This window comes from Aplidium turbinatum, chromosome 14 (genome assembly GCF_918807975.1).
Source record: "Aplidium turbinatum chromosome 14, kaAplTurb1.1, whole genome shotgun sequence".
Lineage (NCBI taxonomy): Eukaryota > Metazoa > Chordata > Ascidiacea > Aplousobranchia > Polyclinidae > Aplidium > Aplidium turbinatum.
The window spans coordinates 5,591,392-5,610,460 of NC_137485.1; the positions used below are offsets into that span (position 1 = coordinate 5,591,392).

The 19,069-nt window shown below is 38.9% G+C and overlaps 1 protein-coding gene across 2 annotated transcripts; it reads left to right on the forward strand.

Moving 5' to 3' along the window:
* Window positions 1-712: 712 nt before the first annotated feature.
* Window positions 713-15,183, forward strand: LOC145783307 (uncharacterized). 2 transcript variants are annotated; one of them, XM_082595150.1, is made up of 21 exons: window positions 713-801; window positions 2,377-2,486; window positions 3,054-3,188; window positions 3,543-3,666; window positions 4,107-4,204; window positions 4,607-4,781; window positions 4,953-5,128; window positions 5,762-5,820; window positions 6,446-6,548; window positions 7,156-7,314; window positions 7,797-7,894; window positions 8,152-8,240; window positions 8,453-8,598; window positions 8,840-8,901; window positions 9,476-9,572; window positions 9,933-10,094; window positions 10,381-10,529; window positions 11,097-11,182; window positions 11,751-11,931; window positions 12,600-12,685; window positions 13,278-15,183. In XM_082595150.1, exons 1-21 carry the CDS (start codon window positions 753-755, stop codon window positions 13,388-13,390), a joined length of 2,457 nt encoding a protein of 818 aa, XP_082451276.1. In that variant the 5' UTR covers window positions 713-752; the 3' UTR covers window positions 13,391-15,183. The 2 variants fall into 2 exon arrangements, with proteins under 2 accessions (XP_082451276.1, XP_082451277.1); XM_082595151.1 differs by lacking the exon at window positions 12,600-12,685 and having other exon boundaries at window positions 13,278-13,395.
* Window positions 15,184-19,069: the final 3,886 nt, after the last annotated feature.

Sequence of the window (19,069 nt, forward strand, 5' to 3'; positions counted from 1 at the left end):
TATGATGGTCAGAAATAAAAAAACAACTGAACTGAACTGAACTGCTTGCAACTTTGGCTTGGCATCACTTTTTCTCATATGTCACGCATGATAGCGCTACAACAAACATCAGTGATGCCTATGTCACGCATGATGGCGTTATTGTTTTGGGAATTTGTTTTGATTGAGCACTGAGTTGTGGGTCTGAGTTTGTTGTCCTTCCCACATTGGCACGACTAGGGTACGGTATTCGAACTAGGAAAATCCATAGATCAGATTATTAAGATTTTCTGTATACGTTGGGTCAGTGCAATAAGCGCGACTTATGGTCTGTGGCAGTCGATGCTCGATGGGTGTATGCTGTTTTCATGTGACTAAGTCCACAACCGATACACGATAATTCAAGCCAAGCCAGTCTAATGGAAGCATATAATTTCATACAAGTTTTTAAACAATACAATTCCAGCTTCCAGGCATTGCTAGCAATCATGCTTCGGACAAATCTTTATTGTTTTAAAAGTGTAGATTACACAAGCTGATCATTATTGAAATTAGAACCATTTTTTATTCTGTCTTCAGATGATCAAGCTTATTGCAGGCATTGTATATATCCCAGGTCAATGACATTAATTTTATGCAGTGTTGATCTCAAGTTGGGTGTTGCCTAGACAAGAACCTTACTTATTTGTTTTGTTTAAGCCAACAACTAGTCCATTGTGTCTTTTGTTGTAGATAACTTGTGGCAAAAATCTGTTGGCTAAAAATTAAGAGAAATGAACTATAGTAAAGCTAACCAAGAAGTTGATATTAGTATGGAAACTGGTAAGATGATATCTCGTATTTTTTAATTAGAAGTGGCTATTTTTCCACACTTGTTGCCATGGTTACAATCAGGTGTTGCCAGAGTTAAGATTACAGTTAGGAAGGGTTAAGGTAAGGGTTGGAGTTAGGAATAAGATTAGGGGAGCAAGTCTTTTAGGCGCAGACAGTTAGGCGCCGGTCAAATAGGCGCGCACACTGTGGCGTCTGGATATTTAGGTGCGAAGCACTGTGGCGCCCGTTCATTTAGGTGCTATTTCTAATAAAGTCTGCAGATTGTATCAGCGTGGCAGGTAGGATAATTCTTTTCCCACAAAATGTTACATTGAACAGAAAAATATACTGTATTTGAATGCGTGTGTTCGGCATTTATTTGTTGTTAGTCCAGGTTTGCGTCGGCGAAAGTTTTATCAATAAATTATTCAAGTTTCCGAACATGACTGAGTTCACTTTTAATGAGTAAAATAATAACTATGATACACTAAACATCAGTAAAAAATATACCGTAGCCTATATTCAAGCGGGTGGTAGGCTTGAGTGAAAAGTAACTTAGTTTTTCGTCAAAACCCCGACTAGGTGTAATAACGAGCAAAGTCGCACCATTATGCTTGCAACTTATAGCTAGGGTTCATATGCCCGATAGAAATGTATTCACGTTGTAGAGCGTTGTCTCATACGAACTCGCCGTACGACCAATCTATCCCGAGTAGAAGCAATTGCGAAAGATAACAAATTAAGTAAGGTTCCATCTGGCGGCAACCTGTGTTCAGGATGCATAGCAAATGTCCTGTGGAGATGCGCTAATATCAAGAGTAGTAGAGCGTTGTCTCGCACCTCATCTCCACACGCGCATTAACAAAACAACATATTTTTCTGTTCAATGTAACATTTTTGTGAAAAGCATTGCCCTACCTGCCAAGCTGATACAATCTGCAGACTTTACTAGGAATGGCACCTAAATGAACGGGCGCCACAGTGCTCCGCACCTAAATATCCAGACGCCACAGTGTGCGCGCCTATTTGACCGGCGCCTAACTGTCTGCGCCTAAAAGACGTGGACCCAAGATTAGGGTTTTGATCTTTGCCCAGGACTGAAACCAAATTCTAAAATACAAGTTTTTGTTTTCAACAGCTTTAAAATTTTCTCAAATTAGGGCAGAATTCCTTATCTGGCAACACTATTGAGGCTATTATTACACTATGCAGTGTAAATATAGCCACAACCTTTTTAATTAGTACCGGTATATATAGGCTATGATATTAGTTTAGTACCGTTAGTGTGAAAGTTACACAATATTTACTACAGTACTACTGATTGTTGCTAAATGTTTGAATGATGCCACATGCAATTTACAAGAAGCCCTCTTTCTATGTTAAAGTGGTAACCCGAAAGAAAATAGGATTTATATTTATTGAAGTGTTGAAAGTTAGTGCATTCTCATTTAAAATATAGAATGTCGCATACAATCTACAAGACCATTACAAGTTGCAGTGTTAATCAAAATTTCTGATAAACTTTGTCGTCTTAATGATACAAAACTTCCCAGCTTGCTAAGTTGCAACTTTACATGTTTGCAGGTGTCGCAGGACAGAACAGCAAAGGCACATCAAGACCATGCATGATTGTTGTTGTTGTCATTTTGACATTAATAGCTTTGTCAATAGCAGGAATATACTTCATGGTGAAGGTAATATTTTGACCACCTTAAAATTAACCAGTTGTTATGGAGCAGACCTACAATGAATTGAACACATCGTTTTTGAGTTTTCAGCTACACAATTATCTTTCCAAAACATATTTATGTCTGTTGTGATGCATACCATACTGCTCTATAACAATGGATAGCTTATATGTTGTTGCAACATATGTAAAATAAATTTATAATTCGAATTTTCATAGATTTAGTTCATTTCAAATTCCACAGTTTTTGAGATGATGTGTTTTTTTTAGCAAGAAAATGAAATACCTTCTGACAGGTGTCAAACCCATAACAATGCTTGATATGAACGACTCGGTTACATGTCTTACAATACGTACATTCAATTTTATGTTCAATGAGTCAGTTCAATCATAAACAGCTTAGCCTATTCAAATAAAATCAGATTCTATTTGAAGTGCCTTGTGTGAAAATATATTCGTTTGCATTATTATAATGTATTTTTTATGCTTCATCAAATGATGTTGAATAACTTTTCCTTTTATAACTTAAAATCCATCTTAAAATATATAAACATCTATGTATTTTCTCTTGCAGTATTCTGAAGAATCTAATAGATCCCAAATCATATCTGGAAATCCTCCTGCCTCATGTCTGGAGATGAAAAAAAGAGGGGACATTTCTTCAAATTATTATGTCATACAACCTGACAGCACACATGAGCCGTTTCTGGTAAATAAAGACAATTCTAGAAGATGCCCCTAGTTTTCACTGTGGTGTGTTGTTTGTCTGAAATTTTAAACTTTTGTACACACCTTTTAAGATAAGAACCTCAGCAGGGAATTAAATAAAGTAAAAATATCTTGCTTGTGGCATAGAAATCGAAGAAGATGATAATAACAGAATTATGTATCTTTGATACCATACATCTAGACTGCAAATTATACCTCTAGGTTTTGCAGATGATAAAATCAAGCAGAAAATCATTCAAAGAAATGAATGGGCTAATAACATAATTATAGATAGTTTAAATGTATTTTAATTATCGAACATAAAAGATATAACTATAGGAGTGAAATGTTACAGACTTACTGTGACATGGAAACTGATGGAGGAGGTTGGACGCTGGTTGCCACAGTCCATGAGAGCGATGTTGACAAGAAATGTGCTTCTGATGATGTCTGGGTCAGCAATGGTGGAAATACTTTGAGTGAGTACATTGAGCTTTTGTGTTTTTTGTCAGTTTTTTACACTTAATTTCATAATCCACTCTAGTTTACTTTACTCAACACTTTTGTGTTTCACTCACTTTTGTGACCCCCCTCTTCGTATCTTTCCTATACTTGCGACATTATCACAAAAAATCTCACAATCTTCGATGCGACATATAATGTTGTTACTGCAAGGTCAACTATACAATCATGGTAGAGTGTTAAACCCAACCCTATGTCAATGCCCAGGGTCATGACTTGTAGGTTGGGAAGTACTGTTCTGCTCAAAAACCATTGAGAGTCACCACCTGATTTCCAATTACCACCGAGTGACTGTTTTTTGTTGGTCCAATTAATGCTCTCACGGCTCACACTGTTCAGTTTGTTTCATTTTCAATGCATGCACTGATGCACTCGTTATTGGTTATATTTAATGCAGGTGAGACGAGACTTTGGGAGAACTCTGACGTCATGTCAACACCTCCTGACAGTGCTACAACTCGTGACTACAAAAACCTTGGATATTCAAAACTGAAAGTAAGATTTGAAGTTATTATGTTAATTTTAATCCACATAAAACCCAAAATGTACCACAGTCCATAAAAGTAATAACAGCTTTAAAATAATTACTTACACCGGCACAGAAAATTATATATATGAAAGTTCATTTTTTAGATGTTTAAAGTTAGATTAGATTCATGATATAGAATCAGGGTTGTGGTGGATAGTTGCCCGGGTACCCGCGTAGCTACCGGGTGGGCTGGGTTTTTTATAAAAAAAAAATGTTTAACAGGTCGTGGCTACATCTACAAAACTAATGTTGGCAGGTGAGGAATTCTGCTCCAATTTAAGAAAACTTCAAAGCCGTTCAAAAAGAAAACTTATGGCTTACTCTAGACCCGAATGCTTTTGTACTTGACTTACACTACTTGCCTTCAGGCATCAGACGTGATGGTCAAGCATGTACCTAATGGAGCAGCTGTCAGTGAGAGCGGTGCGAAGACTTCTTTGGGTTACTACACTGACAATAAGTTTTTGGAAGATTATGGTGGAAACCTCAAATCCATGTTCTCCGATCACTTCCCGCTCTCTCCCGTCAGAGACGACGACCAAGGTGAGATTAAAGAATAACAAGTAAAAGCTTGTTTTAATTTTTTATTCTCTCTTTTTCACGTAAACATAAAAATTATTTCAATAACAATAGCGAAAGAAAACTCTAGTAATATGTTTTGGTAGATAAAAAATGATGTTGCTTACAAAATACAGGTTATTTGTATTTTTCCAGTATCTGGAACCTCCGTCATTGACGACATGCTTGATGCGCTGGTGAAGAAAGCCGACGCTGGTGGAATCCTTAACACGACCATGTCGCCCGAGTTATACGAATATGTCTACAATGACTCGACTCCTGACAGGTTGACTGACGGGGGAAATGATTTGTTTGATCCATACGGGATGCAGGTAGGTTAGACGGTAAAATAATGGTTTTAAGACGTTAACAAACATATGTTTGTGGTAGAACACGACTCAACTTGTCTGACATCAATCAAGAGAAGGTAACACCTTGAGCCAGCACTAGTTTGCAAAATGACATCACTTCCAGATGTTTCATGGCAACCATTGTGGTGCAGTGGTTAGCTGTGCCTCACAGTTCTTGGCTCAATTGAGTCAACGATTTGTTAGCCGTTGTTCGTCGTAAGCGTAAGCTTTTGTGTTTCCATAATGTATGTTTGCTGCTATGAGTGGTTGTGTGAGTGTAAATATAACATAAAAGCAACTGCACTTATATCAATGATAAGACGTATCACGGGTCTATCCTTTTATAACGTGGAGCAGTAGAAGGATAAACCTCCAATCCTAGAAACTTAAAGATGTATATACAACATTTCACTACAGTATTACGTTTGAAGAGAAGTAATTTTGTTACACTGGAAACAAGTTGTTAATTTCTCTTTCAATATAACTAGGCTATATGCTTAGCTTGCTTGCGTAATGCGGAAAATACGTATATATTGCGTCTCTGCACATATTAGCCTACGTTTGTTTTGCATTTCCTGTGATGGCTAATAATAATAAAAACAAATGGTTATTTAGATCTCAGTGGAAGCTCCGAATTGCACGAAGTTCGATCTCATCTATGGACAAACGTACGAGTAAGTGAAGTGCGGTTTACTTCCAGTGCCACGCCCTTTGTATTTGTTGCATGCAAACTTGAATGTTGAAAACCTCAACTTAAAGTTTGTGCTCTGATACTTGTTGCCCGAGGTCAGGCCACTTTCCTTATCCTCGTTAACCATTGGCCAGTATTATTAAGAACGCCATAATGCTTTCTACATCATAAGTAGAACAACAAAAGTTGCCACGCAAACTTTCTTCAGGTTTCATAGCAACTACCTGTTTGAATCATTAATTCCTTGAATAAAGGTTGAGGAAAGATTACGGGAAGGCCTAAGGGATCAGGACATTCTGTCGATGCCTACCTGTTGTTAGAAAACTGACCACGACCGACCTTTTGCAGGGACAATGGGACATCTTACCGCCGGATACATCTCAAGTGCATGCACCTTGCGGCGAGATGTCCCTGCGGCAAGTCGACTGCGATTAGTTTTCTTACGACAGGTCGGTGCGACAGAATGTCGTGTACCCAACGTTTCAAATCCCGTTTACCAATCTCCAATATGAGCTTTCGGTAGACCACTTGTATGCTTTAGGGGACGAAAATGAAACTTCACTATAAAATCTAACTACTTGACTATAATCTCTAACTACTTGACGCAGCTGCGAGGAGTTGTCTAGCAGAAAGTCATTCCCATTCTTTGCACTGGTGAAAACCAACAACGTGACGAACGCTACGGATCCCTCGGACTTGTACACGTATACTGTAAGTTGTGCGTCATATTTAATTTTCCTTGTTTGATCCACTCAGGTTTTGTTCCAGTTCTTCTTTTCCAGTTTAGTCCGGTTTAGTTGTTCTTCCGTTTGTTGTTGATATTCTATCTCTTAGTTGTTCTGGATTTTACTTAAATTAGCTTCTATTACTTTGTATTCCTAATTGAGTAAACAATGGTTATTGGTTATGGTTAAAAAAATCACCTCTACCAAAATGGTAATTGAGTAAATTTCAACTTTTTTTTGTATATTTTCAACTTTTTTAAATTATTGTCTGAGTGCACGGTACAAATGGAACTTGACGGTACACCAAGGATTGATTGCACTAACAGCGGCTCTTTTGAGCGTCGATTACTTTACCACCCAATTGGTCAACCGTTCGCTCAAAGGTCATTGGTAATCGACAATCAACGAATATTGGTTGGTGCATAAGTAAAGGCATTAAGCTGTAGCTTAACAGGCCGAGTTGTAGAAAGATCCACTGCTGGTGTATCCGAATCTCAGATTGGCTGTCTTGCCTTCCTGTCCTTTTCATGTACCTCGACCACGTGGTATAAGCGTGGACATGACACTCACTGATTTCTGTTACTTGTTTTAAGGTCACATCGTTCCGCACTAGTACAGACGACAAACGATATGAAGGCTCCTACATCAGCACCGATTCTAAGGACTTTCCTGTCACTTATATCTACAAATGTCGCTACAGCGATTTCATACCAAGCTACTGCGATTTTTGGTTCACCGTGTATAGTGAAATGGTGAGTGTGAAACTTGCTGGATATGATGCCTCAGCGTTCAGCTGTAGGATGGTGGGACGAAGATACTGGTCGACAATAAAATCACAATGCACCGAGAAGAGATTTTGAAATTTGAACATGTTAATGATCAAGAGAGATGCAAGAGTCACTGCAGACAACTGGTCGACTCTGATGTTTTGAGATAAAAACCAGGCTTCTTTGAAGCAAAATGGAGAGAGCTTGGGGAAAAGTAATCCTTGTAAGGTCGGTTGAACGTTTCGAGTCTAGGTTCGGTTTCGACAATGTTCGTTTCCAATTTTTATGCTGCTTGCAGAAAGAATCACATGATGGACTTTCCTCGCATCTGCTGCTGCCCCCTTCATTTTGTATCACGTTTTCTGGTAACGCAGCATGTCCCATGCTGTGTAAACGTTTATACAAACGAAGTTTGCAAGCCACGATGTTCCTGTTAGTGCCGATTACTTTGTTCCATTTTTCAACAGTGGGGATCAGAATCACTTCTAGGAAATTCAATTTCATTTACACGTCTCAGGTCGGCCACCCACACCAACGCTGTGCACGGATACACTATGCTGGCCAGGTATTGGGTGATACTGAATATTTGATTTGTCGGGTTGTATGTTTGAATTGGATGTGAATCACATGGGAAGTTGTCTCTAAACTTTCCATCAGAACATATTAAACATGAACGAATGACACGGTGGGGATCTGCTGTTACGTTTGTTATTCTTAAGGTGTTGACCTAACTTTTCAGTGATATACATGTTTAATGTTGTAACCCACCTTGCAGATGGAACGCTTAAAAAAACAAGGTTAAAGTTACAAATTCGCTTACAGAGAGCCACTTTCCATGACGGACCATCAATTTCCATACGAGGGCTTCATGAGGAATGTAGTTGATGTCTTGATGGGATTTGACGGTATAGGTACATGGTGGTCCATCACTGTAGTGCATAGTGTATATCGTTCATAGCTGTAACATGTTTAGTGTGGATCGTGATGTCATCAAGTGTTTGAATTCATAAAATATTCATAATGGCTATAACAAATTTAATGTGAAATTTAAAACCGCTTATATACGAGTTTAGTGTTGTCCGATCTACGTTATGTTGTCGATTTTCTCATCGTACGTTTTCAGACATACAAGGAATGCTAGATGCTCTTGCCGCTAGGGGCGCTAGTCTCGTTGAGGGCATGCCTGACTTCCTGCAGTACACCTACGATGACGTGTCCCCCTCCAGACTGACAGACGGTGGAGGTATCTTCACTCCCTACGGCATGGAGGTGAATAGATGGAGTTTACTTTCTATTGTTTTATCCTTTTACAATCTGTTTTATGAACTGGTTCAATAGCTCGGTAGCTCGAATGTCCTCCTCTGGATTGGTACACATGGGTTCGATACCTCGGCAAGTCAGGCCACAGACTTTTTAAAGTGATACTGAATTTCTGCTCGGAGACCAACAATAGTCGTTTTAAAGATTCAATATTCTTCACATTGATGATAGTTATCATCTTGTTTGTCAGGTTCAATTGACACTTCGGGAGAAGGACACGAACATTACCTTGGACTACGGGAAGTCTTACACGTGAGTATTAGACAAATATCTTTAGTGGAGTTATGAACAGCAGCATCATGTTGGTGTAGATGTAGAGAAATACGTTCTGTTGTAATATGAGCATTTTCCTCAATGTCAAATTTTTATCCCCAACGGCCTTGATATCTCTTACCTAGTGAGACGCATTTTGAAAGCGATCAATAAATTTAAAGGTGTTTTGTACAAAATAACGTTTTGTGTCACGCTTCAACGAAAACCATAAATTATTTTAATACAATGCTAGGCGAAAGTTTTAAGTGAATTGGTACTAGTATATTTGCATAATATCTTTGCATCAGCTCATAAGACCGTTATATTTTACTTAATTTTCAACCCTTGTCCGAGTTCTCGCATGCAACCCCATTCCTAATCTCAAGTCTCGCATGCAATAAATCTTCGAACCTATTAAAGAGTTTGGTATTTTCTGCCTGAACGCTTGTTACACGGTGCTACAGAGAGGTACTGAGTATGTTGTTACGTTATGTGGCCTACTTGTAATACAACAAAGCTTATAAAAAAAAAGTAAAGCTTTACTGTCAATGCTTCCTCACATTTTTCTTTTCAGATTAAACGATGACTTGATACAAGTGTCCAGCAGGAAGTCGTATCCATTCTTCGCTCTGGCAAGGACTGAAAACCTGGACCACGTTATGGGCTTCAGGGTGGGTTTCATTATGACAATCATTTAGTTTGCGTTTAGTATAGAAATGTCCTCGACGGAAGAATGGCTTTGGTTTTTCAATAATGCAAACCTGGTTCGACACCCGGCTTCAGCTGGTCGACCAGCAGACCAATTTATAATGCACGGCCATTGGCCTCTTAACTAAGTGCTTCCAAATGTGAGTTGACCGACTGTATCAACAGTGGGCCATGGTGAAGGTTTTAAGTGTGCAGTGACAATATTTCAACCATCACGATTTTTAGCTTCGAATAAATTCTCCAGCCGCTTGATGAGTCTTTGTCGTTGTAGTAAGGCGGCTACAACACTTATCAACCATGACCTATGACCTTTGACTTTGTAGTTCACGGAAGGCCGTTCAAGGTTGGACAACCAGGGATCAGTCATAGCTGACACTGGCAGCTTGAAAATAGGAAACTTTGTCATTGGGTATTACTCGTCTTACAGCTTAAACAACAGCGCACCTAGTGTCTGCAACGTTATATTCTTTGTAAGGAATGAAAAGGTAAGATCACGGTGGAATTTTGGGCGAATTTAAACTTACCATACATCGATAAACATGCGTTATTACTTTATAAGAGAGTTGTAAGCTTTTCTTCCATGTATGTGCAATCTTTTTGTTGGTAGGCCAAATAGAAAATATTAAACTTGGATGCAGGGCGGCATTTTTTTCAAAACTAATGCTATAAAGTTAATGCTCGCTGGTCTCTACAGTATTGTAATGTATGCTGTATAGAAACCAACGTTTAGTGCATTAAGATAATTTTCCATGGCTTTATTGCTTCGCTCAGGAATGGAACTCCAAACCTTTGACTCGGACCTCGTACTCAGAGTCACATTCCCTTTCAGCAAACATCAGCGGCGTGGAATATGACTTTTCCCGATATACTTCTTACAATGAATACACGAATTCAATAACTGGCTACACTCTCCTTGCCAGGTTGGTAATGACAGAAACTAAATGTTATCCCGGAGTTAATGTGTTAACATGGGTACTCGACAATTTACCAAAATTGTCATACTTAGATAAAGTTTGCTTTGTTTGCATTAGTTAACATAACTACCGAGAAGTACTTTTCAAACCGCATTATCTTGTCTGCATGCGCCTGTCAATGTTAACACCCTGATTGTGGCCTACGCCCCTGATGTTTCTTAAGGATTGGAATGGGATCTTTTTGTGGCTATTTCATACCAGGCGTTCACTGGGTATCAGCTGTATTATGCTATGGCCAATTGTGCAATACTTTAATTTTAAACATCCCGAAGTCTACTTGTGCATTTCAAAACAGTCTACTTGTGTATTTCAAAACTTTTCAAACAAGTTTTGTTCCTGATTCCTGAATAATACTTTTTATTGTATGTTTTATATAGTATACGCCACTTTTCAAAACAAAGATTACTCATTTGTAAATGAATATCACTGGTGATGAAGTAATTCTAGCTATACTTGAACTGTGGTAATGTAAGGTTGTTCCGTAACATTAATGTTCCGCCCTTTGTGTTGCAGAGAGCCTGGAAGCATTTACCAGGCGTTTCCAGTGAAAGAAGTTCTCTTAAACATACTTGAAGTGTTCGCTCGTTTCCCAAGTATTGGTAAGAATTCAGTGATGATGAATAATATAAAATTTTGCCATCAGTTTTTCAACCAAAGTTAAACCAAGCTTTGAGGTGCTGATCGTTCGGTGTTTATTTAGTGATTCAAACTTTTATAACTCTTTCGTCCACAGCTTTCTAAGGATCCAATTTCTATCCGAATAGCCATAGATAGCTACGAGATAAATTGCAGTGGTATCTTTCAACATGATGCAACGGTTGCGGGATCCAATTCAAAGCAAAATATTTGTTTTTGCGCCCGAAAGCACACTTTCCATCTGGCTCCTCAGGGAACATGTTTAATTGTTTATGTTCTGATGTGACGAAACATTATGGCGTCATCGCAAAGAATACAATCTACGTTTTGGGGAGGAGATAACTTTGTTCAACCACAAGCAGACATATTCGTTGTTCAGATGCTGGACAAGGGTTATCATATCGCACAACCGAAAACGTTCGCAATTTTTTGTTTGTTCTATGTTTCATGTCGTTGCATAGTTCATCTGCTTATGGTTCATCACAATGTAGTTTTATATAAAAAAAAAGCTTAACAATTGAATATTCATAGCTTCGAATTGTGCGGACCCCTCGAACAATTTGGTGGTCCCCATCAAGTACATCAACGGAAATGATGAAAGCGTCACTCTCCAGACTCCTCCTGAACTCCGAGAGTTTGTTACTCCTGGTCATCTGCAGTTTCGAGCCACCGGATACAACGGACATGTCTATGCTATGTGCCCAGCCGTTAGGTAAGGTGTACAAACCATTTTACATGCAGTTTGTAAAGTTTTTACAACTTTATCTTGTGTTGTTGAAACATCATCACCACAACTGACTTGTTTAGCCACTACTGACGGACATCCATTATTCCACACCATTTCACTTTTTCTTCTGTTTTCATCCAAATGTTACCAACTTGTTTTTAAGATCACCCCAAACATCATATCTTCCGTCTTCATTTTACTTTCCTCCATCTTCCTCTTGCTTTTATCCGTCTTCCTACTGTTCTATTCAGTTTAAACATCATTATTCGTGAAATCGATCATTTGGAATCAACATCGCTTTATTTAATTGCATCAATCCTGTCGGCTGTGTTGACGAGCGGTAATGCCATTTGACTTTACTACGTTCAAGCGACGTCTGTTCAACACCCCTTCAAGACACACTGACGACACATGTGTGTGTCTGCATACAAGACTCTTAAAGAAATATTTGAAGCTGTTCACATTTTAATAGCAAATCTCGATTAAATGTCGATTCGAAGCAAATCTCAAATTAATAGCTTATCTCGATGAAATCGTCGCCATATTCATTTTCAACCAACATCTTTATTCAACTTAAAGTAGATGAAACGAAATATGGTTAGGCCAGTAGTGAATTACTTCCTATCCTTACCAATATATTTCAACCACTACAGAGTGGGCACTTGCTACTCGAAGTTTCTATGCGTGGTAGGTGTGACAAAGAGTTCGGAAACTACGAATGATTGCAGCGACTTTTTGAGTAAGTTTCGAATCTGTGTTACTTTTTCTGACCTGCATAAGCTAATGATGTCATATTCCTTCATTGTCTTCCCTATTCACTGCTGCATAGCTAGCTGAAAGTGCGGCTTGATATGTCACGGTTCACCGATTATAGTTTTTCTCTCTGACTAAAATTTTCTGACATTGATATTCTTGCAGCTTTGCGCTGCCTCGCCTGGTGACGCAACGGGTTGTGACGTTATCAAGCAATGAATGAGGAAATTTAATATTTAGAAATTTTTGATCTAAAAGCAAAATGTGATAAATAAAGCAGAATATTGAGGCGCCCTGGTGTAATAAAGCGTTTCTAATGCTATTTTGTCACCATTCTCGTCAGAGTGACATTTTATGATTAATGACGAAAAATCAGTCTTTTTTACATTGATTCAACGTTTGCAGACGTTGAATCAATGTTAAAAAGGCTGATTTGCTGGCTGGGTAATGTGAATCGTGTGAAATCACCGACCAACATTCAAGTGTTGCCAGTGCGACAACTTATCAAAGCGAACGACTGTGTTAGCGAGACGTTAATAACAAAAGGAAATCTCAACTTTGTCAAAACTCTTTTTCAGACTGGTCTGATAGCCAGACCCGCAACATCTCTACATCCCTCCCCTCGGTAGCAACAGGGAGGATGCATTCGAAGGGATTCACTGAGTCCACAATCATGATATTCTATCGTTGAACAAACATCGCATTTATGTTATGTTTAAACCGCGGCTCACTATATTAACAGGCCTACCAGACGCGAAGTGCCACCTGAAAACTGGAGGCGAGTGTTTTTAAATTACATATAACGGGAGATTAGTAAACCCCCAATCATTTTATCGTTTTACAACCATTTTTACATTTCTGACAGTCAAACCTACCACTTCTACACTGAATGTTGCTAGATATTGAACTAGCTGTTTTTGCTATGGACTGTGTACTGTTCAGAAAGCATGCGCTCTTGTGATATAGTGAGCCATGGTATAAACAGAAATAAATAGAACAGTAGATGTTTTTCCGTTTACACCATATTGTTGTATGTGGTTGCTGCGTAGTGTTTGCTTCATCGCTGAATCATTGACCGCTGATCGTGTTTGTAGCTGCCTTCTGCTTTTTATAAGCGTTCTAATGTTACTGACTTTCAGATTATTCGCACTACAAGAATCAAGTCATAGTACTTTCATATTGCTCATCTATATATTTATCTGTACGATATAATGTCTCTGTTCCCCGTAATATAATATTGTGTTGTTTAAACTACTGGCATCCAAACTAATTAGTCTAGCAAAACTATCCATTGCATTTAATCTCACTGGAGACACCATAGACTGCCTTATTTGTAATGATTCTACGTTTCTAGACTAAATTGCAGGGTTGTGGAGTCGGAGGGATTTGGCGTGTCCAGAGTCAGCAGTCCACCCCGATGGCTCAGTGGGTTAGCGCGTGGCTTTGTGAACGAAGAAGCTTCAAGATCAAGCAGCGCTGGTTCGACTCTGGGGGTGTGCGCTTGAGCAACGCATTTTAAGGACTGCTCTACATTCAGGGGCTCCTAATGGATGGAATGATTCTCGGGCAATTATATGCCGAGGAGTCTTATATTTTCCGCTCAACTTCACAGCCCTGCTAAATGGTAGTGCTAGCTTTTATTGCAACGTTAACCAATTATTTTATTAACGCGCAGTGCATGTAGTAGGCTATAGTTGCATGTGTTTCCTACTTACTTCATCACTATATCATTCACTGGGTATCATGTTTGTAGCTGGCTCATGTGCTCCTGGGAGTAAGTTTCATTTATCAAAGAATTATGATTTTGCAAAGCAAGATAAAATGGACACAAACTGCTATACTGAATACCCACCGTTCTGACTTAAAGATAGCGAGTGAAAGTTATCTAGTTATCAAGGAGACAGCTGAGAGTAAGAATGCTGAGAACGTCTGTTTTTATTCGGCTGACTTTGTAAACATTGCATAAGAACAACCAAGTGTCTCAAACAACCTTTCGCCGTTTGCATGTTATACCGTGTGTAACTTCATGACATGACAATGGCATCATACAGCTTCCATTAAGATCATCACAAAATGTTTCATCCGTGCTTGCAGATGTTTTCAAATCGTTTGTCTGGTTACTTCTGATTTTGTGTTTGTGGCGTAACTTTCTTTACTGTGACCCAAAACTGCATTACCACCATTTTTTTGTAAAGCAATTGTGAATTTGCTGAGATTACATCCTTTTAGAGTAGCCTACTGCAATTCTCAATGGAAACTAATGGCTGAAAACATTTTTATACACGTTCAATTATTTTTTGTCACCTATTTTTGTACATGCTCGCACCATCTTTTTTCGCTTGATTGTTGCATTTATTTTCAAGACCTGCGTTTCTATGGATTTTATTTTATGTTGCTTGTTTCGTTCTGTTTTTGCTCATGAAGTTGTCGCCCTGCAACTTTTTGATCCGGTTTACGCAAAAATAAAAACAAACTTATGCGCTACCGTACTCTGGTCACTAATGCTGGCCAATGTGTAAGATATACACCACAGTGAGATTTGAATTTTAAAACTGATTTAATACAAAAAATCTAAAACGGTTAAACTTTCTTTGCAACATGTCGCTCAAGAGTGACTTGGATGATTGGATTCAGAGATTTGACTTCATGATCTTCTTCTTTCGTATGAGAGGTTGTTTTTGGACTACATTTCATTGGGGTCAAATGTCCGGGCATTCTTCGAGCAGCCACTTGATTGTAGAGTCCTCCAGCGTTGACAGGCCAACTGCCCTTGGAGGAGTAAACGTCGGCAGTGGTATAGGATGTGATCTGCTGTCTGTTCCTCTGCACCACAGTTGCATGCCGCAGATGTTGATAGGCCCCATTTGTGCATCAAGTAAGCGAAGCGCCCAACACCCGTGCGGAGGCGATTCAACCGTACCCAGACAGGTCGGCTAAGCTCCTTTCCTGGTGGCATGGGTCCAGCGTCGGGAACAAAGGTGTGTAGTCTGGAGGTGTTGTCTGTCCACTCCTCTTGCCAGGTGTTGGCGATCCAGGATGGGGCACTGGTGTTGTGCTCCAGCAAAGATTGTGCTTGAGCGACAAAGGGGCTTCTCGATTTGAGGAGTTTCTTTATTACAGATCTGGTGATGTAGCTGTGGAGCGCGTGGTGTGGCTCCAGTGACCGGCGGGCCAGGGAGATTGTGGCAGCTTTGCGGCGAAGCTCAGCAGGGGCGATGCCTGAAAGAACTGGTAAAAATTCAGTAGGTGTAGGTTTCAGGCATCCCGATAAAATACGCAAGGCGTCGTTGATGGGTTTGTCGAGCAAGTGAGTATGAGCACTACGACACCATACAGGGGCGCAGTACTCCGCGGTGGAATGGACAAGAGCCAGTGTAGTGGTGCGCAGAGTTGTTGCTGTCGCACCCCAGCTCGTACCTGCCAGTCGACGAATAAGGGCAACGCGTGATGTTACTTTCTTGCGAAGTGATTCCAAGTGGTGTCGGTAGGCCTACGTGAGAGTCCTGTCCAAACTAACACCAAGATAGACTGGAGTGGGGTTAAAGGGCAGAATGTTTCCATCGATGTTGATGGTCAGCTCACGCTTTGCTTCCTTATTGTTTAGATGGAAAGCAGTCGACACTGTTTTAGCTTTACTGAGCTTGAGTCTCCACTTGTGGAGGTAGTCGGACATCTTAGCCATATCTTGAGTTAGTCTTGAAACTTCAGACTTGAGTTAGTCTTGAGACTTCATGATAATGGATCGCTACAGCACCTTGGCTTTCACTTGTTCCCCCATAAGAGTTTGACAAATGTTACCTTAATTGGTTTGATGGCTTTTTGTTAATTTTGTGGCCAATAGTGTTTTTATTATTCAAGACGCACAATTTGTATTTGACCATATTCATAAAATCTACTACTGGTACTGCATCTCTGCAAAAGTTGAAGTTACAAGTTTTAAGACAAAGTTTCAAATTACAACAAAAGGATTTCAGGAATTAATTTGTTGACAACATTTTCGTTGGTCTTCTGTGGTGGTGTAACTTATAGCCTAGTCTTTGTATAAAATTTCAAAAATCCGTTTGAAATGTCCCTACCTATTCTCATAGTTGCAAACGTGCCGAATTTCTTTCAACTTAATAACTTATTTCGGTCACAAACTTTTTAACGTTCGCGTTTTGTCGCTTCTACCTTTTTCTCGACCTTTGCTATGATGAGTCATGACGTGTATTGTTTTTTGCTGTGATGGTCAGAAATAAAAAGAACAACTGAAGGCTACGGTAAAGACCATTTTACCTCATACTTCTATTAATACTGGCTAAGCAAACGTTCAAGCTTTAAGTTTTACTTGAGGCCAATCTGCTACGCTGATCAGTCAAAAGCGGTAACAGGCTATAATTAAGATAGTTTGGGTAATGGTTGATATCCTAACTTAAATATATTCTTTGTGTAACTTTTGTGCTGTTGTTACCATATAAATAGTGGATTAAATTTTTTCACTTATGCCGAAGTATCTGGTAACAGAGTAGCCGAAAATTTGCCATCTTTTAACGTAAAACTGCGGGTTTAGCAGTGATTTGAAATTCAGTGATCACACTTTGGCAATTTGGATTCTTGAGACCATCATTTCAAAGCTATCTAAAATAGATTTAGCCTGGAGTTCAAAATCGATTAATGGAATCTTTATCCTTTGAGAGCTTCATCATGACAGCTTCACATACTTGTAGAAATGTAGAGTAGGGTGGAGTGAAAATAACTTTTTCGCGAAATTCAAAAACATAGCCCCCTTAAAAGTTGCGTTTGCTCATGAAAAACACATTTGTGAAAAAATAAAAAAAATAACGTCTTGATGAATCTCAATCCACAAATCAAAGATGGCCGCCAACTTTGCTTGAAAATACAGTAAAGTCACCATAACTTTGCCAATAGCCTACTTGCCAAATTTTCATTATATTTCAACAAGCTTTCCTCGTTCATGTCATAAAACACTAGAAATACATATGATGACAGCGTGAGCAAATTATGACGTCACCAAATCCAATAAGGCCGCCAAATTCAGTTTTTCACATTTCCTATCAATGTTATTGTTACACTTTTCTTTTTCGATTTGCTCCAACGTTTGACAGTTATATGGTTATGCTGTTTTCTGTCGTAGGTACGATTGTTCCTCTTGATAATAGCAAATACAGATGGAAGCTTTATTTAGTAAGGGGAGGGTGGGGTAAGATGAGCACCTTTTTGCTTAAGTCGCTTTTAAAAAACAACGGTTTGTTTTGGAAAATTTTAATAGGGTTAACTTAAAGCACCAGTGAATCAGCTACATTTTAGATTGAGTTTTATCACCTTGCGATTTTTATATTTTTTTATATTGATACTTATTGGCGTGTTGCTCAACTTACCCCGGCAAAAATTGTATGGGGTAAATTGAGCAATGACTTGGGGTAAGTTGAGCAATTCGTTTAAGTTGAAGCATTCTCCTGTCAGTTTGTTTGTATAATTGCGAGGCATTATGCTGTACAACACAACACTGTTTTTTTTTATCCAATACGAACCTAAAAAGACATAAATTCAACAGTTCAAACATTAAATATGCTAAAGCTATTTCTTTTGGGGTAAGTTGAGCAACTGCTCCAAGATACTTCAACTAGCATTGCACATTTTACCCCATCATGATTTTTGTGACAAAATTACAAATATTTAAAAAACTACAAGACTAACCAACCTGAACGTTTTATTGAATATCCTCACACTTTATACTTACCAATACAAAAAAACAGATTTGATTTACATAGTGTAACAATAAAGTTATTCAGTTTTTGGCAAAAAAATAAAAATTTCGACTTTTCGACATAAACAATATAATTGCGTGCCATTGTAAAATGCAATTCGCAGTGGACATAACAAATACATTGAATGAAGTGGCATTATGAGTGATATATCCAGAATAAAAAAAAAATAATTCCGCCAACTCGTTTTTCCAAAAACAGGGGTTGCTCATCTTACCCCATTGCACACTTTACCCCAGTCTCCCCTAATTATAGTATTCATCTAGAAATTAAAAATACCTTCAATAATTGCAACAGAGTAGGATAGGACGTTTGGCCGTTAAGCCAGTAGAATTAACGTTTCCAGTTCACGCCACGTGGAGGTAGTCTGACAGGCTACATGTGAACCTTTTAGGGGACAAACCGGGGATGGAATGCGTTTGTCGCCCAAGGGCATTCTGGGAAGCCCAAGAGATATGAATTTCACCCCAGAATGACCTGTTCAATGTAACCTTCACTGAAATTCTAAACTTTGAAATCAGCCTTGCTGTCAAACTTTGGCATTTTGCGCCTGCTCTCTAATCGAGCCCTGATGAAACCATCTCTGTTATCTCCTCCACAAACGG

Coding starts and splice junctions, on each gene's coding strand:
- LOC145783307 (XM_082595150.1), top strand. CDS start 753: ATGAACTATAGTAAAGCTAACCAAGAAGTTGATATTAGTATGGAAACT. Junction 2,487..3,053: donor GAATATACTTCATGGTGAAG/GTAATATTTTGA, acceptor TTTCTCTTGCAG/TATTCTGAAGAATCTAATAG. Junction 5,129..5,761: donor TTGATCCATACGGGATGCAG/GTAGGTTAGACG, acceptor ATGGTTATTTAG/ATCTCAGTGGAAGCTCCGAA.